At 46.6% G+C, this 26,613-nt stretch overlaps 1 protein-coding gene across 2 annotated transcripts; it reads left to right on the top strand.

The window, feature by feature from the left end:
* Positions 1–1,099: 1,099 nt before the first annotated feature.
* Positions 1,100–24,644, top strand: LOC116796194 (ATP-binding cassette sub-family A member 10-like). Of its 2 annotated transcripts, none has more exons than XM_032706625.1 (39): positions 1,100–1,751; positions 3,852–3,961; positions 4,335–4,545; positions 4,962–5,120; positions 5,352–5,452; positions 5,675–5,901; positions 6,231–6,369; positions 6,717–6,902; positions 7,917–8,064; positions 8,547–8,718; positions 9,292–9,350; positions 9,773–9,883; positions 9,975–10,150; positions 10,488–10,607; positions 10,931–11,069; positions 11,192–11,282; positions 11,541–11,680; positions 12,265–12,384; positions 12,543–12,738; positions 13,332–13,498; positions 14,250–14,377; positions 14,737–14,874; positions 15,357–15,470; positions 16,036–16,203; positions 16,554–16,664; positions 17,310–17,432; positions 18,388–18,447; positions 18,903–18,994; positions 19,430–19,550; positions 19,884–20,001; positions 20,442–20,533; positions 20,882–21,057; positions 21,649–21,724; positions 21,988–22,082; positions 22,537–22,656; positions 22,866–23,006; positions 23,266–23,345; positions 23,428–23,483; positions 24,067–24,644. In XM_032706625.1, exons 2-39 carry the CDS (start codon positions 3,860–3,862, stop codon positions 24,163–24,165), a joined length of 4,872 nt encoding a protein of 1,623 aa, XP_032562516.1. In that variant the 5' UTR covers positions 1,100–1,751; positions 3,852–3,859; the 3' UTR covers positions 24,166–24,644. The 2 variants fall into 2 exon arrangements, with proteins under 2 accessions (XP_032562516.1, XP_032562515.1); XM_032706624.1 differs by having other exon boundaries at positions 3,839–3,961.
* Positions 24,645–26,613: the final 1,969 nt, after the last annotated feature.

Raw genomic sequence — 26,613 nt, 5'->3', positions numbered from 1 at the left:
AAAGTGTCATGAAAACTGGCAGCTCTTGTATCATCACCTGTAAAACCCCAGTGATTATCTAGACTCAAAATGAGATGTGCTTTGACCCAAAGTAATAGGGCAGAAGGACAGCAGGCTGAACCTTGCTCTGGTTGAGAAGACAGGGTGGGCTTCTTGACAGCACCCACCCCTGGGGGAACTGGTGGGAAGATGAGAGCAAGCCACCAGCACCCTGACCCTGTCTGAGCAGATCAGCATCTCCTCTTAAACACCTGCCTGCCAGGGCCAGCTTTGAAGAATAAATTTACAAGAAAAAAATAAATCTGAAGAAAAATGAAACTCCCTACGTCCAGGCAGCCAGGTGGTTCCCCTGGTGCTCTGCTGTCCTGTCCCCCAGTATCCTCAGCCTCAGGGAAAGGTGGGCACTGGAGGACAGGGACAGTGCCATCCCATGGGATGGACAGAGCTGCAAGACCTTCACCCATCCCCTGGTTCCTGTGGATGATGTTGGTGCTGCAGGGATGGATGATACAGGCAAGGAGAAAGCAGGTGGTTCAGGCAGGCAGAGGTGCACGTCCAGGCAATGCAGGCAGGGATGTGGGCAAGCAGGTACCAGCAGGTGGCTGCCGTGGCTCAGAGATGGGCTGTTCCTGCCAGGAAAAATCCCCAAAGCAGCCACCCACACCCCCAGAGAGCTGCTTTCCACGTGGATCTCCAAACATCAGGGCTCTGTCAAGGAACTGGGCAGGGAAGTGTCTCTGCTTGGGGTTCATCGACTGGGAACTGGCATAGCCACTTAAGGGTTGGGGTTTTTTTCCCTTTGAAAAAGGTAAAGAAGGTTTGGACACACAGGAGATGTACTGGGGACAGGTTTTAACCTCATCCTGTGCCCTGACTTACTGCACCTCTGCAGTTTGCCTCATTCTGAAACATCGGAGTGTTATTTAAATCTCAGGGGTTGTTTTGTTTCCCACCAGGCAGAGCAGAGGGAAGCAGATCCAGCTCCTCCACATCTCCAAGCCCAGCCTCTGTCCCAGCTGGTCATGCTCCCTCCCACCACGGGTCCCTCAGCCGTGCTGCTGCCGGGGATGCTGCAGTGGCACAGCCCGGGGATGGAATCAAGCCCACCCCCTTTGGAAGCTCAGAGTTAGCCAAGGGAAGTTTGTTTCAGTGTTTACAACATGTTTTTTAATCGGAAGAGGTGTTGCTACCCAGGAGGCAGCACTCCACTGCTCCTCCTGCACCGGGGCTGGAGGCACAGGAGCAGTTTTCCAACACAACCTTTGCCATTTGGAGAGGAGGGAGAGCCACCGTTTGCCCCCCCCTGCCTGTGCAGTGATATCGTTGACTTCAGCCTCTCTTGCTGCGCTGAGAAACACAATGGAGTTTGCCAGAGGAAGGATTTTTGTGTGGTTTGTTGTTGGGCTTGTTTGTCTTCCCTTGGCCAAGACTCAAGAATTTCCCGAGCAACTTTTCAGAGAATCCGCTCCAGGGACCCAACAGCAAAGTGCTCTGTTTGCTTTTTATAACACAAATAAAGCTGAAACTCTGCCAAGGAGGAAGAGGGAAGGAAGCCAGGGAAAAGAGAAGTGATGGTGTGAGGAATGCCTTTTGCAGAAGTGCCTGAGTGAGGAAAGGATTGTGTGGACAAAGGAGCACTGAGAGGCACCAGGACAACCAGCCAGTCCATCCCAGGGAGCCTCAGCATCCCCACTTCCACAGGCACACGGTGAAGGACAAGCTCTGGATCCCTTCCAAACCTTCCCCTTAAGGTAAGGCTTAAGCATTCTTCCTAAAGCAAATTAAAAAAATGTTATTTTAACAGTACGCAAATGTCCAGTAAATTATAACCCCATTAATAATACTGGGAGAGGACACAAATGTGTAAGTGGGCACTGGGTATCTTTCTAACAGGCTGAGTTAAGCTTGTGATTAAGTTTAGGGGCTCTTTAAAGGCAATAGACTCTTTTTAACCTTACTTTGAGATGAAATAACACACAAACAGAGCTCAGTGTACAGCAGAAGTTTATTTCCAGTGTTTCTGGGCATTAAGAGGATGCTGTAGGTTCAGCTCAGTACTTTAATCCAGCACATACAAGGAGCAGATTTCTTTCCCTACATGCAGTGTAAACTAGAGGCTGAATTTTAAAAGCCCTGTCCATCTTACACTCTTAAAAATTCCCCCTGAAAGACTGCAGGAGCAGAGAAATCAGTCCTACCTCATTTCCCCAAACTCTGCAGCAGTGGGGTCAGGCAGCACTGAGAGATGACCAGGAGGGGGGACACGTGGGATATCCATGATGGGAACCTGCTGTGCCAGCTCTCCCTCCCACCCAGGATCTCCTGGGTGTGTCAGCTTGTCTGGAAACCTGCTGTGACACAAACCCCTTGCCAGGGTGGAAATGCACAGGGGTGACACACGACATCCTACACCTCCCTTCTGCTGGGCGACAGGGTGACCACGGATTTGCAAGTTTTATTTTGGTTTCCCCAGGGAAGTCTAGACGTTACTACGCAGGCTAAATTCCGATTTTTATACGCTTGGATTTAGTGAGATCGTCTGTAAAAAAAAAAAAAAAAAAAGCCAAAAATCTGTTTAGAGATGCTGGCAAAGGAGCAGATTCCTGCCCCTGAGCCGTGTCCCTGCCCTGTCCTGCTGTGCCAGTGCAAGTGTTTGCAGTGTGTGCCCTGGGAAGGCCATTTGTTGCAGCTGCTCTTCCAGCATTTCCGTGCCTGCTGTGTCATTACTTGGGGATGTGCCTCTCCCAGGAACTGAATGTAAATATTTGGAAGAAAATGATAAACTCCATCTTGCCTGTCAGCACTGTGAGGCATCATCCCCCAAGGGAACAGGAAAACACAAATCTTCCTTCAGTGTGACAGGAAGGCTTGAAAGGATTAGATCTCTAAACTATTCTGGTATTTCTACCTGAGAATCACTTATAGAAGACAAGGATCTTGTCTGAAAGTAGATTTTAGCTACAGATGTGACAGCAGAGCAGTTTGGCTGTGTGAGTGGAGCCGTTTTGCATAGGGGTACTTAATCCTTTCGCTCATTAAAGGCACTAATAAATATTTTACTCGTGGTTAATATGCACATATCTGAGCTGCAAAGCAGTCTGACAGCCAGGTTTGTGCCTTCCTGTTGCAGTTTCCACCACCAGCATTAATCCAGGCAAAAATTCCTTGGGTTTTTTTTTTTTTAATCAGGTCTTTTTAAGGATGCTCCCATGTCTTTTGGAGCGACACACCAGTGCATGCTCACGGCTACCTGTTTCTCTCTCATTTTCCATTAATATCCCAGCACTGACATCCCTCCCAACGCACTTCCAAGAATTTGTTCTCTCGTGGCTCCGAGTTGCCTTCGACTGACGCCGTTTTCCAAATGATCTCAGCTCACACCACAGCCAGGAGTTGCTCAACCCCTCTTGGTGTTGAGCCTGTAGCACATCAAAATGACACGCAAGAGGATTTTAGTGACTTTAATTCACTGTGGTGTTGTCATTCCTAGGATACGAAGCCCACCCAAGCCAATTAGGTCACGTAGTATGATATTCCCTTTTTTTTTATTTCTTAAATAACTCCTCCCAACCTCACCATGCCACAGCATGGAAGCCTGGAATTCTGGTTATAAATCAGTATTTACTGCTGAGCTGGGAGGGCTGGAGTGTGTGGAGGGTGATGAGGTCTCCTGGACCCTGTGCTGCGGGGGTGGCTTGTGCTCAGCACACAACATCTGAGATGCTTCAGCTCTCATTTTTGCTGTGAAAAGGGAAAGAAAGTGTCACTGGGCACATCTGCAAGGACCGTGCAAATAAAAGTGGTCTCTGCTGTTTTAGCAAGTAATTTTTTCAAAAAGAAATTGTCTGTAGGTTCAGAGATGAAGACACTGCAGAGGAATATGAGTGTATTCCAGCAAACGAAAATTCTCTTGTGGAAAAACGTCCTTCTCAAGTGGAGGATGAAGATGCAGAGCTTTCAGGTAAGAAAAAATTAAAAATAACAATAAAAAAAAAGAGCAGCTAAGCACTGAGAGTGGCCTGCCCTTAGACACCAACTTGTTTAGGTAAAACTAGTTAAAGTATTTTTGTAAAGCCTGACTGGTAGTGAACACTTTGAGACTTTAATATTTTACCTGATGTTTTTTATGCCTGGTTTGTGACATGTGAGAGCTCAGATGGGCTCTTTGGAGTAATTTCCTGAGGTGATGGGCACAACGCAGAGAGTCTTGACATCTCAGAAACTGGAGTGACTGAGTTCCTCTGCTTATATTTTAATCCCACAAAGAATCTACTCTTACCCTGCTATATCTAATATGTTATTTATTTCTCCCCCCTGCTCTGCCCCGTACCCAGGAGTGGATGCTGTCCCTGCTCTTCCTGCCCATCCTGTTCATCGTGTCCCATTTCATGGGGCACATGCAGTACCCTGAAGTGCCCTTCAGCCACCTCGGGCACTTGGATGATCCTGCCTATAACAGCACCGGGGTCACCGTGGCTTTCACACCCAGCACTGCCACCACCAGGCAGATCATGAATAAAGTGGCCTCCAGCTCTGTCATGAGGGGTAGGTTTTGCTTTTTAAATGTTGAGTTTTGTCATTATTTAGCCTCTTTACACCTACAGTGTGTTTTAGTGGCTCCCCAGGATCTTTGGTCAGGAGAGAAAATTCACCCCAAATCCCCTATTTTCACAAATATTTCTTCTCTAGTATTTACATTACTGGTGACATCAGTGTGTTCCTCTGAACTGTAAAGCTCTGCCTTACCTGATATTCCCTAATTCTTTTAAGACACCTGGGTTCATTCTTTTGAGTTGCACTTCTTCACTGGTAAAGCATAAAGTGTTTTAAGGTAAATATCTCAATGAGAACTGGAAAAAGAGGAGTTGAAATGCTGAAAAAGCAGAATATACCCCCAATGCCTGTGGACACATTTCCAGACTTACAGAAACTCATTGCAACATTTTGCTTACACACCACAGGTATAAAACTGAAGGCGCTGGACAATGAGAACGCCCTGGAGAAAGCCTGGATTTCAAATAATGAAATTATAGGGGTTGTATTTAAGGACAACTTCTCCTATCACCTCAGGTTTCCTACTGCGAATGTGATTCTTCCCAATGAAATCTTTGGACACATAGGTAATACAAAAGGAAAATTCTTGGGCTGGTCATTGCCTGGCATGGACAGGCATCATTTTGTCAGAATAATCAATATATGTTCAGTGATTTAATAAACTGTGGGGGTTTGTCTGTGTGTCACTGCCCATTTGAAGAATTTCCCGTAGTGCAAATGTATTCTTTCCATCCCCTTTTGTAGTGAAAATCAACTCCCTTTCTCTGCTCTTACCTGTGATGCCCTTAACCTTGCAGACAGCTGTTATAATTTCTCGTGGACGCACTGTGACAGCCCAAAGTACTGGTACAGAGGCTTCCTGTCCCTGCAGTCCAGCATTGATGCTGCCATCATAGAGGTAAATCCAACTTGGGAACTGATTTAGGCATCCTTTTGTTTTAAACTTGACACAGGGAAGGCAAACTGTACCGTGGGAATAGCAAGGGGTGGGTTTGTCGGCAAGTAAAGCTGCCTTAAAAAGTTGATCTAGGGAGGATGGATCAGAAGCTTCCTCATACAAATACATCTCACTGTAGAAAAATAAATGAAATGCTGACACGTTGACCTTGAATTCCTTTAGTTGGTAGCAAATCATTCTGTTTGGGAAGAAATGAATTCAATCGCTGGAGTCCGGATGAAGTCCCGGAGCACCATCGTCTCAATCACACTCGACTACGGTTATTTCATGATCACCATCGTGATGTGTTTCTTTCCCTTCATGTATTTCTTATCAATGAACGTCACAAGGGAAAAGAAGAAGCTCAAGGTACTGATGAAGACGATGGGGCTGCAGGATATTGCGTTTTGGTGAGTTCTTTTTCAACTAAAGCGCATTTGCCAAAAATCGGCATGTTCCGGGGCACTTGTGCAGTCAGGTAATAAGTTAAATGAGTTCATGAGTTTTCTCCAGCACTCTAAGGACAAACCAGAGGGTTGAGCATGGCAGTGGTGTGCCCTTCTCCCGTGGCTATTTCCTCCTAAGGTGGATCATGCTCTGTGTTCTGCCTTGGGATGTAAAGGAGTCGACTGTGGGAAATAACCAATATTTAAATTTAAAACGGTTCTTACGTGGCAGATGAAGTTATAACAACACTTCTTAATTAACCAGAAGTGTAATGGCCCCTTTCCATCCCCAGGCTCTCCTGGAGTTTGCTGTACTCCCTCTATGTGTTGGTCTTCTCCTGCCTGCTGACAGCTCTCGTGCTGAGGGATCCATTCTACATCAGCAGCTTCCCCGCGGTCTTGCTGCTGTTTTTCCTCTATGGCCTGGCATGTGTAAGTCAGGCTTTAAAGCCAAATTTTCCCACCACATGATTTATCACCTTGTTGATGTGCTGAAGTATTACTCCAGAGCTCTGCCCAATGCTTTGCACGGCCTTGCTGACTGAAGCAGCTGAGTGGCTCCTGTGACTCAGCAGCAGCGATTTGATTTGCAGCCTGAAGGTTGGACAGGCAGTAGGCTGGCCACGAAAAACCTGATTTGAAACTCAGATCAACCCACTAAGAAAGACTTTATTGTGTTATACTAACTCACCAGAGACCTGCCTGCCTGGTAAACGGACGCGCTGCTGTTAAAGGTATTTATTTCCTTCAGCGATTGAAGGAAACCTCTGTTCTTACAGATCCACCTGGTTTTCCTCCTCTGCTCCCTCTTAAGGACCTCCAAACTTGTCAGCTCCGTGGGGTTCCTCATCACCTTTATCTTTGGATGCCTGAGCCTGGCGGTGCTGGTAGAAAACGTCCCTGAACCCCTGAAGTGGTTTCTGGGTCTCTGCTGTCCTTTCGCGTTTAACGCGGGCGTTGCCAAGGTAAGGGCCCCACCTCTGCAGCTGAACCTTCCCCTGCTGGCAGAGAGAGGCACGGGAGGGCACACCCTCATTTCAAAAGTCCAGCTGTAAAACCTCCAGGTATTTTTTCACTCAGATCCACGTCCCGTTTTGAAACCTCCCCGCGACCTGAGCTGCTGTTGGGCAGCAAAGAGAGGCTCCAACGCCCCCCCCGTCCCATCCCACCGTTTGAAAAGCAGATGAATGCAAAGGCAACACGGCCCTGGTCACAAAAAATCTGCTGTTGTGCACTTCTGTCACTTCCACATGACCCCGAGGAGCCCATCCCTGCACACAACAGCCCCATTATCCTCAGGGCCGGGCCCAGGCGGGCAGGAGTCGGCTCGGGGACATCAGGGACATCATCTCTTGGCTGCCCCATCATTCCCCTCTCACTGCTGCAACTCTTCCTGGCAGCAGAGACTGTGCAAATACAACTGGAGATCCCTGCTGCTGCCGTCCTTCCTCCATCCCCACTTTGTGCAGCTCCCCAGTTTTCCATCAGTCATATCTCCACAGCTCTGAGTGATGTTTTCTAGCTTCAGCAATCTAATATTTGATTTCCTGGTATATATATTAAAAAAAAGTCTGCTTGGGAGAGGAGATTTATGCACCAGCAGAAAAAGAAACTGAATTTGCTGCTAATTTACCATATGGTTAAATCAATCACTATATAAAATTATACCATTTTCATCGTGCCTCTGTCACATTGAGGGTGCCAAAATCATGCTTCTTGAATGATTTCCTCTAAAACTCTGTTATTTATTCCTGTTTCTAGATTATTCTGGAAAAATCTGGATTAAAGTATTAAGATCTCTGCACAGAGCAAAGTTACCCCCTTAAATTTATTCCCCTCTAGAAAGTAAGAACAATTGGTCAATACTGCAGATGATTTCCAGGTTAACAAAGACAATTGGACCCATTGTTTGATGATGGCATGTGCATCATTTTCCAGCCTGAAAATTATTCTTCTCTGTCCTTTTTTTTTTTCCTCAGATTTTCTATTTGGAAAAATATGGAATGGGTTTCTCTTTTTCCAACCTTATGGAGGAAGCATACTTTTTATTTTCAACTTACATTATGCTGGTCTTTGACTCAATCTTGTACATGCTGTTGGCTCTGTATTTCGACAAAGTTCTGCCAGGTAGCTCTGATTTATGCTTGTGATCCTACTGCCTTCTTTTATATTTTGTATTTATATGGATTGCATGGGATATAGCAAGGAAATGATGGGCTGCTCTGAGTCAATCAAAATAGGGTTTGGTTTTTGACTGCTCTGCCCCTGGCATGTGCAAAACTCACAGAATCAAAGACAACACAGCATTTAGTGGTTTTTCTTTCTAATAATGCTGCTGTTGAAGTGTTTATGAGATTACAGTGTAATAATGTGTGGGGCAATATTTTAATTCACTACACAAAGTATTGAATTCATTAAATAAACCCCTGAAGCCAAACTTCTTGTCTCTTCTACCCCCGCTCCAAACCTGTTTTTTTTAACTGGACAAAGCACCAGTTTTGAGGCAGCCAAGCACTTACTAGTTCAGTTTAGTTAAATGTTTAGTCTTGGACGGTGCCTTGATTGTGGCTCTGGTTAATGACAGGTCATCCTTTTTGCTTTCCTGGCAGGCAAATATGGCATTCCAGACCCCCCTCTCTTCTGCCTGAAACCCTCCTACTGGATGAGGAGCAGGAGAGGCTCCACCAGGGAGATTCCCAGACCCACAGCCAACCCCGAGGAGCTCCTTGGTGATGACGTAGAGCCAGTGCCCCCCCAATTCCAGGGGAAGGAGGCCATCAGGTTAGGGAAGAAGTAACTGCTATCCATGCTCATTGAATTGGGTGCTTGGGTTTAATGCTCCACAGATCCCAGAGCCTTCCATCTGCTTGGGTTTGATTTATCCAGGCAGCTCTCATGTTTGTGAGGCTCCTGTAAAAACACTTGGTTTCACAGGCAAAAAATTAGAGATAAGATGCAGATGAGATAACTAGGTAATGGTGAAATTTAGATAAATTCATAAAAAATAACAGGGTGGGGTGTTTTGGGTTTTTTTGTTTGTTTTTTTGTTTGTTTGCTTGCTATGGACTTTAAACGTTCTTTAGGGACAAAAAGGAGACTGTAGAGAGCAATCCACTGGAAATCTGCTGCAATGGGTTTGACCTTGTCTTTGCCATTATTGGTGCCAGACAGTGACATTCACACTTGAGCACAGGGGATGCCAAATCTCTGAATCTCAGGGTTGTTTCCCAGTACCTCTTATTATTTTTGGAGCCATTTCTGTAATTTTAACTGAAGGCCTACAGAAATGTAAAGGGGCACCAGGGAAATGCATTTACAGAAATCCCAAATAATAACCTCCTTACTTTTCTTTAGACTCCACAATATTAAAAAAGTGTATAAAAAGAAGGACAAGAAGACAGAAGCTTTAAGAGGTATGAGAGCTGTGGTGTTGATTCCTGTTAAAGATGAGGGGAAAAAAACCAGTTATGCATAAATATTTCAGTCAGTCAATGAAATAAAACACTTGCATTACTTGAAAATTTATGTCAAATATTAATTGATGTGATTTATTACTATTTTTTCAGTTTTTACCGCATCTTCCATTTTTAATAAGAGTAAAGGGAAGAAAGATTTTTTTTTTATTGTTGTATTTCTGTCTTTTCTGCTAAATTCAGAGCAACTCCTTAAACCTTTAGTTAAAGGTTTGCAGAGCTTTTCCCTACACTGCTTAATGCACTTTTAGCTAATTATTGCCTCTTACTTCTTGTGCTTCTTGACTTCTCTTGACTTTGACAATAAGTGGAGGCAAGTCAAACCTCATTTCTCCCCCAGCTTGATGTTGTTTCCATTCTAGGTTTGTCTTTGAATATTTATGAGGGGCAGATCACTGCCTTACTTGGCCACAGTGGGGCTGGAAAAACAACCCTGTTGAACGTGCTCAGCGGGCTCACCTTCCCCTCAGAAGGTAAGATGGAAAACAGGGGACAGGGTGGCCCTGATTCAAAAGCTGTAAACACCAGCTCATTCCACTTCTTCACATTTATTCCTGTAAACAGGCTCTGCCACCATTTACAGCTACAAACTCTCCGAAATAGGAGACAGGGAGGAGATCAGAGAGATGATTGGCATCTGCCCCCAGTTCAACACACAGTTCGAGGTCTTGACAGTGAAGGAAAACTTGAGAACTTTTGCAGAAATCAAGGGCATCAAGTCCAAGGAGGTGGAGAGAGAGGTGAGTGTGTGCTCCCCTGAAAAGCATCACTGTGCAGCAGCACAGGGCTGTTGGAAACCCCACAATTCCACAAAGGCTCCTTTTGCACTGGGAAGCTCAAAGGTTCCACTTAAATGTCGTGTCTTCTGAAAATTGAAGCTCAAAGCCCCATCCAACCTGGCCTTGGACACTTCCAGGGATGGGGCAGCCACAGGCTTCTCTGGGCAACCTGTGCCAGGGCCTCCCCACCCTCACAGGGAAGAATTTCTCCCTGATATCTAATTTAAATCTAAGTCTACCCTAATAAAGGATGGAGGGACAATTGCTGCTGAGAATGGACATCCTTGTGCTGTTCTAGGTGCAAAACATTTTGGAACTGCTGGATATCAGTAACATTCAAGACACTCAAGCTGAGAAACTGAGTGGTGGGCAGAAAAGGAAGTTATCCATTGGAATAGCCATGCTTGGAAACCCCCAGGTAAAGCAGTAGGCACGGCTCTGTAATACAGGGAATATTCAGGTCCAACATAACTAAAACCTTGTCCATGTATTTGGCTACAAGTTACTAAAATCAATAAATGTAATGATTTATTTTTTTTAAATTCACAACCCACCTCGCTAGTGCAGTTTTGAAGCAGACAGAGAGTTCCCTGACCTCCCACAGCTCCCAGGACAGCTGCCCTTGCATAAAAGGTGACCTGGATCTCTCACCTTTGGGACCCGAGGCTTCCAGAACACCAAACCCAAGGGACATGCAACTGCTCCAGGGATGGGGAATGCCTGATTTCATCCCCCCTGCAGGTCTTGTTCCTGGATGAGCCAACAGCTGGGTTGGATCCTCTCTCCAGGCACCAGGTGTGGAGCCTCCTGAGGGAGCACCGGGCGGGACGGGCGATCCTGTTCAGCACCCAGTTCATGGACGAGGCCGATATCCTGGCAGGTGGGCACGGGCTCAGCCTGGGGCACCTCTGCAGAACAGCCCTGGAGCAGAAAGCCAGTGGCCAAAAAGGTTTGGGGGGACTGCTCTGCGCTATAAACCCCTTTGGCTCTTCCTTCCTTCAGACCGCAAGGCTTTTATCTCGCACGGGAGGCTGAAGTGTGTCGGTTCCTCGCTGTTCCTGAAGAAAAAATGGGGGATTTGTTATCATTTAAGGTACCTACTTGAGCTCTGGGGGACACCAGAATTAATGTAAATGGTTGAGCAGGTGCCATCAAAACTAGCAAATTCACAGAATTAATAGTCAGTTAAATTAACTGAAACAGCACTTTACCCCAGAGAAGGGAATGAACAAAGTATTCTGGAGTTTTTTTAATGCATCCTAGCAAATAATATGGTGGCTGTTGTTTGTTTGGGTGGGTTTTGGGGGTTTTCATTCCAAAACTAAGCATCTGTGTTTTTTCAATCCAACAGGATTCATGTCAGTGAGTCCTGTGACTTGGAGAATGTGACATCCCAGGTTAAGAGGTACATCCCCAATGCCACGTTCACAGGACACAGTCAGTATGAGCTGAGATATAAACTGCCACTGGAAAATGTGAATAAATTCCCAGGTAATGTCTGTTAAAATAACAGAATTCTCCAAAGAGAAAAAAATAATCACAACTGTGGGGAAAGTGAAATGAAAAGGGAGATTTTTCTAGAGGGGTCACATCAGGACTTCAAAACTGTTGCATTTTGGGTTTTCTGCACAATTTTATCATCCGTGTGTTTAAGATCAAACTGTGCAACAAATGATTTTCTACTGCTTGTAATGACAAACCCAGCATGCTAAACTGTGTCACTGACAGTTCAGTTTTCTTTCTGTTAAATGAAAAGACAGCGATTAGGGAAAACCCCACAGAACCAGCCCCGCTCTGTGCCTGCAGTGGCACCAGGCAGACCCTCACCCACCCTGTCCACCACATTCTGACCATCCCTCAGCCCAGCTCCTCAGAGGATGCACAGCCTGAAATGCTGATGTTAAGCAGAAAAACATCTCCAGTGGGCTGTGGATCTGGCAGTTTTGTGTTCCTCCAGACCTTCATTGCTCTGCTGTTTTCTCCCTCATGGGAGACGCTCCAGGTTGACTAAGCTGAACCAAAGTGGTCTGGAGTCACTCCAGTGCTCATGCATTTGTTTTATCTCTGCCCTGCAGATCTGTTCAGTGGCCTCGACAGCTGCTCTGAGCAGGGAATTATCAATTATGGAGTCAGCATGACGACCCTGGAGGATGTCTTCCTGAAACTGGAGGAAGAAGACACGGCGGACCAAGAAGGTACAATCGTGGCTGTGAATACACAACCCACAGCCAAAGAGATCAGCTCCTCTGAGATAATCCCTGGATAGGCCTCCAAGGGTGGCTCTTCAGTTTTCACAAATGACAACACAGAAGGTGTTCTTAGCCATAAATGTGCTCGTGGGGACTCTCTGCAGATGAGCACGTCCTCGGGGAGGACTGGGCAGAGGCAGGACCACGAGGCTCCGACGAGGCCAAGCCGGGCTCCCTCCTGCTCTCGGACGCTGGGAAGGTGGCAGTGGATGGCCTGGCTCTCTGGAGGCAGCAGGTCTCTGCCATGGCATGGGTGCACTTCTTAAAGCTCAAGAGTTCGGTGAAAAACCTGCGGTCGATGTAAGTGCCAAAGTGACTCTGCCTTGGAGATCTGGAGCTGGACACGGTCACACTTGGGGGGGGGCAATTTCCACACCTTTGTTCTGATGGAGTTTGGCTTAATTGCTATCAGGTCTTGGGCACTCCAGATCTGAGTTCCTCTCTCTGCTAAATTTTGCATATCTTTGTGAATGGTCAAGGTTTGAGACTTCTGGAAATAAAATTCTCCTCTCTGGTGACCAGTGACAGGACCCGAGGGTATGGCTGGAGCTGTGCCAGGGGAGGGTTGGAATGGATCTCAGGCAAAGGTTCTTCCCCCAGAGGTGGTTGGGCACTGACCAGGCTCCCCAGGGCAGTGGGCACAGCATCAAGGCTGCCAGAGCTCCAGGAGGGTTTGGTCAATGGTGGGATGGTTGGGGTGTCCTGGGCAGGGCCAGGAGTTGGATTCCATGGTTGTTGTGGGTCCCTTCCAACTCAGGATATTCTGTGATTCTATGATTTTTACCAGAAGGAGTTTTGGGCAACCTGAACATCACCCACCAATTCCAATATGCAAATGCATTTCTGCCGAACGCCTGGTTTCAGAGTGTTTATTCATCTCTTTCTTAATGTAGTTTGCTGCTCTATGTGGTTTTTCTGCTTCCTCTGGTTTTGCAACTGTCCCTGGTCGCTGCCTGGCAGAGTGTGAGTGTCTGGGAGCTCTCGTCTGCGCGGTACTTCCTACCCCTGGGGAAGAAATCCTACCTGGAGACGACCGCCCTCCTGGTCCACAACAACACGGGTGAGCTTTTCCTCATCCCTCCCTGTTCTGGGGCTTCTTCTTATTCCAGGGAAAAATACCTGACAGAGCAGCTGGTTGTAGGATGTCGGGGATCTAAGGAGGGTTGAAGGTTTCCATGGCAGAGGAGCATGGGGATTGTCTTTGAAGGGTTGTGAAGGAAACTCACTTTGGCTTCAGCAACTGGTGAGCTCCTGATGTGAGATGAGAAAAGGTTCATCAGAGCAGATGAGGTTAGATGGGACACAGTTCTTTCCCTGCCTTTAATCCAGATCTGTGTCCAAGAAATAGACACTCAGGCAATTCTGCATTTTTAAAGTGTGGGAACTCTCAAACCAGGCATCACATTCCAGAAAGGGCTCATTGATGCTGAGTCAAATTAAGGGGCTACTCGCAGTTATACCTTCAATATTCCCATGAGTGGATGCTATTTTATGTTATTTGGCCAGAGTGGGACACTGTTACCTTCATCAGACAGTCACAAAGGAGAATACATTTTTCAGCACCTCAGAAGAGGCAGGGGAAAAAAGTGACAATGCAAAAATTCAGTCAGTGAGACAGAAATCCATTAACTTCACAAAAGTTAATGTGCAATGATCCACCACACATGTGCTGGCTGATGTCCACAGTTATTAGAACTTCCCCTGGTTTCATTTGGTGGTCACGGATTTGAAAATAAAATCAAAAATCAAACCATCAAAGGCTCTTTTGTTTTTCAGTATTATGATTCCTCTGCTTTTGGCCTTCACACCAGGCACAGGCATTGACAGCTTCATCCAGGTGCTCCAGAGCCAAGATCTTACAGTGGAAATAACCAGCAAGGAAAATATCACAGAGGAACTAAAACACAACGGGGCTATAGAGGTGTCTCGTGAAGGTCAGGTGAGGATTTGTCTTCTCTCCCTCCAGTTTCTTCCCAACAACTGAATAATTAAGCAAGATGCCTCCATCAGCTCTCCCTGTGGGATAGTCCTGTTGACTAAGGCCCACAGGTACAAAGATTAGAAAGTGTTTTAAGTAGTAAACTACATGTTAGAGGAGACCTTATCTCCCTCACTCTCCACCTCAAAATTTGCATTTTTTTAGCACAGACTTCCGACACCTCATCATTTGGTTTCTAGCAAACCAGGCATAAACAAAATTATTCCAAGCCTAGATTCTCCCCGTGTGCTCCTTTTCCACTGCTTCCCTGCAGATGAGAAAAGCCAAGAGTTTTCATCTTGTTTCCTTGCCCTTTGAAGAGCTACAGGTTCACCGTGTTGTGCCACTTGGAGGCCGTGAACTGCTTCCCTGTGCTCGTGAACGTCATCAGCAACGCCCTGCTGAGGACCCTCAACTCCACCGGGCACATCCGGGTCTGGAGCCATCCCTTTTTCTCTGTAAGTGATGCCAGAAGGGGTCAGAGAACAGTTTAAGGCCTAAGTAAACCCTCAGGTTTTAATGGGGAGCTGTGCAGGGCTGTTTGTGCCTGTAAACCCACTGTCCTCACTGGTGACTGTTTGACATCAGGAAAACTGAAGCTCATTTTTCCCTTGTGGGTCTCGAGGGCTGCTGATCAGAGACGGTGGCTGGGACAGCTTCTCCAGGAGGTTCCTTATCCTCTACATCACATTTTTCAAGCTGTGGCTCATCCCAAGGCTGGGATGGAGGAGTAGGACCTGCACCACCCATCTCTCCTCACCAGGGGCAAGCACTTTGCAGGGCTATGGTTTGGGAAAACCTTCCTCCTCCTGCCACTATTTGGTTTCAAATCCCACTTTTTGTTCACAGTGCCCTGTAACCCATGAGAAATGCAGTAAGGTGAATGGTTGCATTACATTGCAGACCATTTTCTCCAAATGCTTTGTTTTTCTGCTTTCAGATCTACAATCCACGATACTGGGACTATTTTATTTCCTTTTACCTCATTTATATGCTGTGGTTATTCCCTGGTTTTCCTCCTCACTTTGCAATGGGCTACATGCAGGACTACAAGGTAAATTCCTTGAAAAGGAGCATATTTGGGGTGGGGGCTACAACTGCATTGCCACAAGGATGTTTGAATACGGAAGCAGAGTATTGTTTAGGCTGGAATAGAATCATTTAGGTTGGAGTAGAAGCACAGAATGATTTAGGTTGGAGTAGAAGCACAGAATCATTTAGGTTGGAGTAGAAGCACAGAATGATTTAGGTTGGAGTAGAAGCACAGAATCATTTAGGTTGGAGTAGAAGCACAGAATCACTTAGGTTGGAGTAGAAGCACAGAATCATTTAGGTTGGAGTAGAAGCACAGAATCATTCAGGCTGGAGTAGAATCATAGAATCATTTAGCTTGACTCCAAGGTCATTGGGTCCAACCAAATGATGGGCAGCTTGAAGTGTTTTGATCTGTATTACCACGAGCAGCTTCACAGCCAACACAAAATGTGAAAAGAGAAAAAGAGGTCGAATTTTATTTGATTTTTTTTATTACCTTTTTATTTCCTGGAGCCACTCTCATGGGTGCCCTTGGCCAAGCAGGCACTCCCCAGCAGACTCCCCTTTGCTTTGTGCCTTCCCAGGTGGGAGCTCGTGCCCAGCTGAGGATCTCGGGGCTCTTCCCCTCGGCCTACTGGTGTGGCCAGGCACTGGTGGACATCCCACTGTGCTGGATCCTGCTCTTCTCCATGTTTGGGCTCCAGTTCGCAATGAGCACCAGGACTACTGGGACCATCAGCATCTTCTTACTGGTACATCCCATTCTGGTGATTGCTGGTTCCCTGGGGAGGGACTGAGGGAGTACGTGGAGCAGGTGTAGGGGCAGCTGAGACACTGCAGGGGCAGATGGCTCTGGAGCACCTCTGGGTCCACTTACTGACCTTCTCCTTGTTTCACCTCTTATCATTTGGGTTTCTCCAGCTGGAAATAAAAGGCAATAAATCTTGGCTTGATGTACTCCTTTACACCTCGCAGTAAAATTGGGGTAATTACTAAATGACCTTAATATATGATCATTTACACTGAGCCCCCTGGCTGTGTGTGGGTTTCTGATGGTTTAGATCACCCCAATTTCTCCAGTGAAAGCCTTTCTTTTCTGCAGGTCATAGGGACGTTGGGTTATGGAATTTCTATCGTTCTCTTAATCTACTTGATCTCCTTCACCTCTCGCAAAGGATGGAACTGTGACCTTTGGTCTTTTATCCTGATAGTGGTAAGCACAGGGTTGGATAATGCACTGCAGGCTTTACAGAAGGGTATTTTGAGATCTTAAGGATGAACTAGATGTCAAAACACCAAGTGTACATGTGGAACATAAATATGGGCATGTGTTTTATGGCAGCCAATTCTGTATTAAACTTGTGCTGCCCTGTTCTGTTTCCACAATCCTGCTGTGACACGGGCAAATACTTGGATCTATCTTGAGCTAGATCCTGGTGCAGGAATGGAGGCCAAAAAAAGGGTATTTATCACTCTGCTACACACCTCCCATCCAAGAGATGTAAGGTGTTGAGATAGGAGCCATCAGGTCAGACTCAGATCACCCGAGCCTGGAAGGAGATGGATTATTTGGCATGAATTGGAATGGGAATGAACAGAATGGGATCCCACACTTCATTCTTCTGCCTGAAGCAGCCCTGTGTCTGGGAAGAAGTCTCCCCAGCTGGCCCAAACCAGCAGCCTACTCCAGGCAGAGACAGCTGAGGACCTTCTGAACCATCACTGTTTCTCATCTTCATATATTTAATCCATTTTTATAAATTCAACAGGGAATTGCAAAGCTAGACCCACACAATTTTAAAGACCAGTGAGAGTAACCCTTCCCACCAACTAAGTCACCCTCTTGTTTTGTTTTCAGGTGTGCTTTATCTCTTTTGTAATCAGCAGAGTCATGGATTTTACAGCAGACTCTCGGAACTCCCTCTACATTCTGTCTCTCTTGATTCCCGTGTACCCACTGATGGGTTTTGTGATCCATCAGGTAAGTGGTGCTGCTGAGCAAGGAGAGGCATAGAGCACAACTCTGGGTCCTTGGGAGCCAGGTCTGGGGAGGCTCATTCCGGGTGGGATTTCCCAAATGGACAGAGTCCGTCGTTAAATGACCTTTTCAGGTCAGGTCTCTTTTTTCCAGCTGTTCATTGAGGGCTGGGGGGTCCTTCTCAGGCTGCTGAACTGTGGCTGTGGATTGGGTGAGCACCCTTAATTCTTTCCATGCAGAGTCACAGAATCACAGAACAGAAACATGGAATGGTTTGGGTTGCAAGGGACCTTAAAGCTCATTGTGTTCCACCCCCTGCCACGGGCAGGGACACCTTCCACTAGCCCAGGTTGCTCCAAGCCCCATCCAACCTGGCCTTGGACACTTCCAGGGATCCAGGGGCAGCCACAAAGTCAAGCAACTTGGCTTGAAAAATCACAGGAGGAAATCTGAAGTCACACATCTGATTTTGCATGGAAACAGAGTGAGAATTAAAAACACTCACCGGGTGCTTTACTCCGTGTCAGCTGAGGGTGGTAGTGGAAAGTCAGCTGAGAATTCAACAAAACTCTCCAGCTCTGTGCAAGACTGCTTATAAATGATAAATGACTTAGGGGTGAAGTCCAAGTAGAAGAGATTCCTCCACTGTCCTGCCCCACTCACCTCCACCTCTTCTCCTCTGGGACCCAAAGGAGAGGAGACCAGATGTTTTCCTGGGATAGGACATCACCCCTGGAAGGAGAGCCTGGCACACATACTGGGGGCTGGGACATTTTCTGGTGTAGGACTGGGGTGCCCAAAGCCAAACTTCTGTATTTGTTCATCTGTATGGTGAATGTTTGGGGTTAATCAGAAGCTTTTGTACATTTTTAAAAGCATTTTTTCAATGTTATTGGATTACCCAGAATGATACTAAAGAATTCTGGCTTTCATTGTGTACTTTTTTTTACTCTTACAGATTTTTAAGGACTACTTTGACACGACTTCTGGCAATGATGCACTAGTCTCTGTCTTTGCAGTAAGAAAACATTGAACATTACTTTTATATAGGAATGTGAATCTCCTAACCAGCCCCCCTAAGTTATGAGGAAGCAGGAAAAACCCTGAGCTCCTGTCATGCAGGAGGAGGATCTGGGTGGGTCCGGGTGACAGATCACCCCCTGTGCTAAAATAACCTCACACCTTTGAAATGGGAAAGGGAGAAGGGAATAAACCCAGATCACTTACTGCTGCCCTGTTATTCTGTGATTTGGGGGCTTTTTCCTGCCCTGAGTATCTTCTGCAGTGTTGATAAGTGATAATAGAGTTCACAGCCTTCAGGATTACCCTGAGTTTAGATGGTAATGGACTTCATTTTCACATACTGTGTTTTCCCCCACGTATTTTGTAACACTGCCACCACCTCAGTGCCAGCTGCAGTAGGAGGGAAGGACAAAGCTGTTAATGTGGCAACCTCTTTTTTGTTTTTTTCAGCCCTATGTCCATTCCGTGGCTTTCATTTTTCTCCTTCGCTATTTGGAGTTAAAATATGGAAGAGCAGTTCTGAGAGAGGACCCAGTATTTAGGTTTGTATAAACACACATGCCCCACAGGCACGTGTGAGGTCTAAAATCCCACCACACTGCTTTTCCTTGAAGACATCATTGCCCTTGTGTCCTTATTTTTAAATAGGGTTTTTTTAAATACTGATGAAATTTTAATGACTAAAATAGCCCCTTAAATACCACAGTGCTGTGATAACATAAAACAGCTCTCAAGCTTGTAAGTACCTCCACATGATGTTGTCTGTGCCCTGGGATGTGCCAGCTTGGTTCTTTGTACAGCATAGAAAGATTATAAATATTTTAATAATAAGAAGAATGATAATAGAAATAATTAATAATTTAAAAGTACAAGGAACACTGAATCAGAGTGACATTCACTCTTGGTCTCTCCAAAATGCATTGGCAGAAAAAAAGGGTAAAGAACAAAATCCTAAGACAAATCTGATGGGTTTTCAGGATTTCCCCAAGAAGAGAAAGCAGCCACCAGCACCCTAAAGAGCTGGAAGAGGAAGATGAAGATGTTAAAGCTGAAAGAGAAGCAGTGAAAAATGCCATAGCAGCTCCGAGCCAGGAGGAGGTACAACTGAGTGTTGTCCTTCTTGTTTTATTTTATACCTGGTAAAACACAAACCACCAGCTATCAATTAGAGCAGGTCAGTGCTCTGGCTGTGTTGTTCTCACTGGGAAAATAAAACTCCCAAAAGCACAGTGTGGGTTCCATCAGGGAAGAGGAGAAAGCTGTTTAGGGGAACGTGGACAATAAAGTGTCCTTTGGCACCTCATAGTCCTGGTGAATTATAAAACTAAGATCTTTAGAAGATTTTCTACCTTTTTAATGGAAAAATACTACTGAAGGATTGATGATATCCAAGATAATAAACTGATCTTGCTTCTTCCTCTTCTCCTGCAGAAATCAGTCATTATAGTCAGCAATCTGTGCAAGGAATATAAAATAAGGAAAGCTGGTTCTGTTTTTAAGAAGAAGAAGAAAGCAGCCACCAAGAATGTTTCCTTCTGTGTTAAAAAAGGTGAGAACTGGGACTGTTCTCCTGGACCTGTTTTAATCATACCCAGAGAGTTAATTCTCTGCAGCTTCTCAGTTATCTGAGCGAGGACATAAAGGTCAAATCTATTTGCTCAGTCATTAAGGCACATTCTGTCTGGGGTTGATGTGTTAATGAACCATGTGATGGGGGTCCATCCTATTAGCTACCTTTGACTATCCATTATCTAAAACAACGTAGATCCTGGAGAGAGGGTCCCCTTTAGCTGTGGCTTCTGGGATCAAAACTCAGACTCGCAGTATCAGCTAAAGCTGGAATGTTGTGGGCTCTCAGAGCATGTATTGTATAAAATAAACCAGTTTATTTTATATTATCTTTGATATTTCTATTTTTTTCTTTTGGGGCACTGTGATATATTTCTTGGATGGAGAGTATTCTTAAGAAACTAAATGTATTGGTTCCAGGAGAAGTATTAGGACTTCTGGGGCCCAACGGAGCTGGTAAAAGCACAGCTATCAAAATGATTACTGGAGAGACAACCCTGACTGCTGGGCAGGTAGGAGACATCTGGAGAAAAGGGATGGATCCGTGATAAAAGAGCAAAACTTGCACCTAAGCTAAGCTATAATTTTTGTCGAAGCGATCAAGGTTTTAACTTAATTCACTGTGCCACCAAATTAGATAATGTGCTAATAAAAACTACAGTGAGCTACTTGTCATTTTAACAAGTGGTTGCATCTACCCCAATTGGCCATGTTTGTACTTAAAAACCGTGCAAATGAGGGTTGTGAAATCACTCCTTGGGGTTTCCTCCCCCGAACCCCAGCGAAGCCCAGAGCTCCGAACACAGCCCTGAGCCTGGGCAGGGCTGTGCGAGGGGAAAACCACCGCCCCGGTTGTGCAGGTGCTGATGAAGAGGGGAGATGGAGGAGCAGCCCCCCGGGACCACGGACCCGCCTTCCTGGGCTACTGCCCCCAGGAGAACCCGCTCTGGCCGGACCTCACCGTGCACGAGCACCTGCGGGTGTACGCGGCCGTGAAGGGGCTGCGCCAGGGGGACGCGGCGGCCGCCGTCACCAGGTACCCAGGGAGCATCCCCAACATCCTACCCCCTAAAGGGGAGGGCACCAAAAGGTCAAAATCCACCACGAGCCACAGCAAACCTCGAAAGAAACTCGGGAAAGGCGGCTGCAAAAGTGCTTGTTGTGCCGAAAGCCGCGGTTGGGTGGGTTAAGGAAACTTCCAGTTTTGCCGAGGGCGTTCAGAGGGGATGTTTTTCTTTTCAATTTAAATGTCCTTTTAGGGGTGTTGTCTTTCACGTGTGTTATCTTCAGGTAGATTTCTAAAATCTTTAAGGTTGCAGTTTGGCACAACAAGAAAGGGTTTTAAGCACTGCCTGCTCAGCTGACTCTGGCAAGGTGGAATGGATTTATGATGCTCTTGACGCTAATGATGGGTTTAAAAAAGAGCTTGTGGCTTATTCAGTACACTTTGCTTCAAATATTCACTTACATTTTAATAACAAAATAAATGTTTAATGAAAACAAGCAGGAGTCAAGAGCAAGGGGAAGAAAGTTCCTTTTCCTTGTCATTTTGAGAATCCTTGATGAGCTATTGATTTGAAATAACAAAAATGTTCTTTTTTTTTTTGCTTGCTCCCTTTCCCCACAGAATAGTGAATGCTCTGCAGCTTCAAGACTACTTAAAAAAAAAAGCCAGAAAATTATCTGCTGGGATAACCAGAAAGGTGTGGCTTTGGTTTACCTGTAATGGGAACTGCAACGCTCACAGCACAAATTAAAAACCTCCTTCATGAGTGGAGGGTGCTCCCTGTGCTCTGAGCTACCTGGGAGAGCATTGCATTGCTTTCCCCGTGGTGGGGTGATGGGAATAAGCCTTTTCCAAAACGATTTCTCCTATAAATCAGAACCTTAATTCCCAAAAAAACAGGCAAATTGTAGAGTGCCAAGGGCTGTCAAAGCTTTGACTGAACCCCTTTCCCTGCCCTAGCTGTGTGTGGCGATGTGTATGCTGGGCAACCCCTCTGTCCTGCTCCTGGATGAGCCCTCCACGGGCATGGACCCCAACGGGCAGCGCTGTGTCTGGTGAGTAGGAACTTCACCCCAGTGGTAAAGGGGTGGGACACCAAAAAGCAGATGCCTAATTTTAGGTGAGGAGTGTTTTACCCCCTCCACAGTTGGTGCTGCTCAGCACGTGCCAGCGGTTTTATTGGAAACTCCCATGTTCTTGGTTCTCTCTGGATCAGCCACGGGCAAGGAGAGAGAAGATCCATTTTACCTTCATCCTTTTTTGCAGATTTAGGACAGTCATACATGGGATTTGGAAGAATTCCTAATGACACTAGAGTCAAAAGTGTTTTTTGTCATTATTTCAAAGTACTACCCTGTGCTCATCAGTCTAAACTCGCTGTATGTGAAGATTATACACTTGCTTCAGGGGAGAGGCGTTTGGAGGGACAAAGCTATAGGGAAAAGCGTCTGGTATTTCTATGGAGTGTTAGACTTTCTTTTTTATCTTTTTTTCCCCTCTGATCCTCAGGAAGACGATCCGGGATGCCCTGAAAACCAAGGAGTCAGGAGCCATCCTGACCACGCACTACATGGAGGAGGCAGAGGCCGTGTGTGACCGTGTGGCCATCATGGTGTCTGGGCAGCTGAGGTGGGTGACAGCACAGCCAGCACGTGGCTGAGCTGGAAAACCATCCATGTTCCTCCCCTGGCCTCACCTGCCCCACCCCATCACCATCACAGCTTTACGAAGTGCTCCCCGTGGTTTCCCCAAATGCACCATTTGGGAAGGAGCAGGCAACGAGGTGGCAGTGGTTTCACACCAGCTTCTCTTCTTGTTCCTCCCTCCCTCCCCTGCAGGTGCATTGGCTCCATTCAGTACCTTAAGAACAAGTTTGGCAAAGGGTACCTGCTGGAAATCAAGGTCAAGGATCCAGAGCACACAGATCTTCTCCACGCTGAGATTTTGAAGATTTTCCCCAGTGCAGCCCGTCAGGAGCGGTAACTAAAAAATATGGGATGAACAGTGGTTTCAAAACTGCCTCATCCCTAAAAATATTCCCAGTGTGATGGCCAGACACAGGATGCCAGGTGGAGAAGAATGAACAGCTCAGAGCCCCAGTATGGAGAACTGATCTGATCAAGTCCCCACATCCAACCCTGCTGTGATCCCGACAGCAAAGCATCCAAGCATCCATAAAGTTTTGATCCCAGAACCTTATTACAGAGCAAGAATCACCTTTCTTTCTTTTTCTTGAAGGTTCCCCTCTTTGCTTGTCTACAAGGTCCCAATGGAAGATGCACTGCCCCTGTCTCAGTCTTTCTCCAAGCTAGAGGAAGGTAAGAGCAAAACAAGGCGACTTATTGAAAAGGTGAAAAACACACACTGCTGATTTTTGACTCTCTTCCCATTTCTCCACAGCCAAACGAAGCTGCAACCTCGAGGAGTACAGCTTCTCCTTGAATACTTTGACTCAGGCAGGTGATTTCAGGGCTAGTTGTGCTGTAAAGGCCAGAGAAGGAACAAAGGCTGCAGTGAAACCTGGGCTGGAGCAGTAGCAGCTCCACCAAAAAGCTGCCTGAGGGTGCTGGGTGGGGGGTCCTCAGCTGGGAGAGTGGTGATCAATGGTTTGGGTTTTTTACTGCTGGGATTTTCCATGGTGGGAAAAAGTGTGGGTGAAGTCTCAACCTCCACTCACCTGAGATGGGCACACATCACACCCAAGGGATGGATGGCCCTGGTAGGTGCCCATGCCCAACCTCTCCAGTTTCTTTGGAAGCAGCAGGTTATTGCTGCTTGTACAGGGCTGGTGGCAAAGATGAGGAATGTTTATGTCAATTAATTGGTGGGTAAAACCTACTGTATGGATCTACCTATGGGCAGGTGGTTCCTCTCAGCAGGTTATCCCAAAGAACACGTTGAGTCTCGGCTGCCATGTACCTGCTCCCCACGTAAAGCTGCTTCCCACACCTCACACAGGGGCTGCAGAGCTGTAAAGGAGCATCACAGCATCTTGTGAAAGCCAAGAAAACCATCTGAGCTTTATCTTGCACATTTCAGGTGTTTTTGGAACTCTCCCGAGAGCAGGAAAAGGATAATTTTGATCTGACTTTGGACGGGACTTTTGAGTGGAAACAGCTTCAGCAGGAGGAGTGTTGAAGGCCCAGGATGCTCATTTATGCATTACTCAGTATTAACCAAATGCACATATTTACTGCCACTATCAGTGTATCACAGAGAGGGGGAACAGGCTCTGCCTTTCCAGTGACCAGCAGCTGAGGGCTCCTCTCCAAAGGAGAAGACGTTCCACCTGGACTCTGCAGGCATCTAAGCCCTGTCCCAAGCTGCACTTCCAAAGGGTGGTTGGTGAAATTAGTGCCTGGCTGGTGAGAGCTCTTGTCAAGCAGAGCAGAGTGCAGCCCAGGGACTGAAGGTTTGCAGAAAGAAGGGTCATAACCCATCTCTGGGGATGGAGTCTCTCTGGATCTGGGGGCATCAGGGAACCCTGACACGTTGCTGACCTTCTGGGCTCCTCCCCCACCAATGTCTGGGACTGTCTGCCCATGACATGTTCAAATACATCTTACTGAAATTTGCACTCTATTTTTATACCCTTCCAATAAATGTCTCTGTAGAAACTGCAGTTACATCCTCATCTGTCATCATTGCTGGGGACCATCAGGAACAGCTCAAACTCCTTCCCCTGGGGTGGAGGTGCTGCAGAGGGCTCAAGGTGATGCCCAGGTAGTTTTATCCCATCATGTTGAGCTATCTCTGGCTCCCTGGCTTGGCAAATGCTCCCCCCAGCCCCCTCTCCATGCTTGGGGAAGTGACTGTCAGTCCTCCCCCTGGAAACCACCCTGGGCTCTTCAGCCTGGAGAAGATTCCAGGGTTATCTCAGAGCCCCTTCCAGTAGCTAAAGGATGTACAAGAGAGCTGGAGAGGGATTTTTTACAAGGGCATGTAGTGATAGGACAAGGGGGAACGACTTCACACTGACAGGGGGCAGGGTTAGATTAGATATTAGGAATCAATTTTTTACAATGAGGGTGGTGAGACCCTGGCACAGGTTGTCCAGAGAAGCTGTGGCTGCCCCATCCCTGGGAACGTTCAAGGCCACATTGGACAGGGCTTGGAGCAACCTGGGGTAGTGGAAAATGGTCTCGCTCACTGCAGAGGAGCTGGACTAGATGACCTTCAACAGTCCCTTTCAACCTGAACCTATGACTCTGTGATTTTCCTCCTGTTATCCCTGTGCAAAGGTTAAAACTCTCACAGAAAATATTGACTTCAATTCTCTTCATCCCAGTGGTGGCTGTGTTGCAATCACTGCTTGTGTACGTTCCCCACTCAGCTTCAGAAAATATTTTGGCAGTTGGAGGACACACATTTAGAGAGATCCTGGTTCTTTCCATCCCGGTTGCACAACAGCTCCCTTTCTACTCCTCAGCCCTGAGAAATGGGTAAGTGAAGTCACCAAACATTTTTGTCACCTGTTCATACACTCAGCACCAGGAAATGGGAATTCTGTGCAAGGGAAAAGTTTTATTTAGTGCCCTGGGGATATCAGTGGTGCTGAGGAACTAAAGGCACAAGCCTCCTGAGATAAATACAGTTTATATGATCCATTGCTGTTAGGGGTTTTTCCATCAGCATTTTGTGGTCTGTGCCTCTGGAGATGCTGCTGGTGATGTTGGTCCCTCTGCTGCAGTGGCTGCTGGTTTGAGTGGATTTGTGAAATACTCTGGCTTCCCTCTGCTCTGCCCTCTGTGTCTCTGCCCTTACACAGAGACCCTCCAGGAAATCTCTTCTCTTTACCACCCAGCACAATGGAACCAGGACCCTCTGGAGGTCTTTGGATGATGCAAAGACCCAAACAGTACTAAAAGGCCCAGAAAACAAGTCCTGTCTTAGAGAGAACACCTCTGGAGCTGGAAAGGAGAAGAGGAGTTCCTTCTGACAGCACTTGGACAGTTGTGTCTTCCAAGGAATTACCACCAACACCCTCCACTTCCACAGGTTTGACTGACTATTCCCCATGATACTTGACATTTTCCATTGCAGAGGAAGATGAAGCAGCAGAGCTTGCTCTATCACCATCAGCACAGGGAGGAGAAGGAAAAAGACCCACAGAGAGTCCCTGGAGGGGAGCTGGTTGGACCTGGGGCTTTGCATCAGCCTGGAGGGAAGGGGGAGAGGGCTTGTGGCATTGCCAGCTCTCACAGGAGACTTCCATGTCCTGGACCATGGCCAGTGCTTGGAGAAAGGGGTTCTGTCACCAGCACAAAGCAGAGCTTAGCTGGCAACAGGGAATGAACAAAAGTTCTCAAAAAGTTCACAAGGACTTAGCTTTTCCATTGAAAGAAAGAAAAAAAAAAAAAAAGAAAAAAGAACAAGAGAGAGATTTCCTGGAAATGAACTGACTTACTGAATACTCCCTTTGGAGTTCCACCCCTCTCCCTTCCCCTGCCCTGAGCTGAAGGGCTGGAGGAGGAAAATCATCCCCAGCAGCTATGGTTGCTCTACCTGCTCTGGGATTGCAGGAGCTGACAGTGTCACCTCCAGCACAGAAGCAGCCCCAGAACTGCCCTGCCAGCCTGGTTATTG

The sequence above is a fragment of the Chiroxiphia lanceolata genome, chromosome 19, assembly GCF_009829145.1.
Source record: "Chiroxiphia lanceolata isolate bChiLan1 chromosome 19, bChiLan1.pri, whole genome shotgun sequence".
Taxonomy (NCBI): domain Eukaryota; kingdom Metazoa; phylum Chordata; class Aves; order Passeriformes; family Pipridae; genus Chiroxiphia; species Chiroxiphia lanceolata.
Note: the sequence above shows the minus strand (reverse complement) of the source record. Positions and strands in the feature narration are given on the sequence as shown.

Excerpts from the sequence above, each read along its gene's own strand:
- LOC116796194 (XM_032706625.1), top strand. The coding sequence starts at position 3,860 with ATGAAGACACTGCAGAGGAATATGAGTGTATTCCAGCAAACGAAAATT. Across the intron at positions 18,448-18,902 it reads CACTAGTCTCTGTCTTTGCA|CCCTATGTCCATTCCGTGGC; the intron begins GTAAGAAAACAT and ends TGTTTTTTTCAG. Across the intron at positions 22,083-22,536 it reads AACGGGCAGCGCTGTGTCTG|GAAGACGATCCGGGATGCCC; the intron begins GTGAGTAGGAAC and ends TCTGATCCTCAG.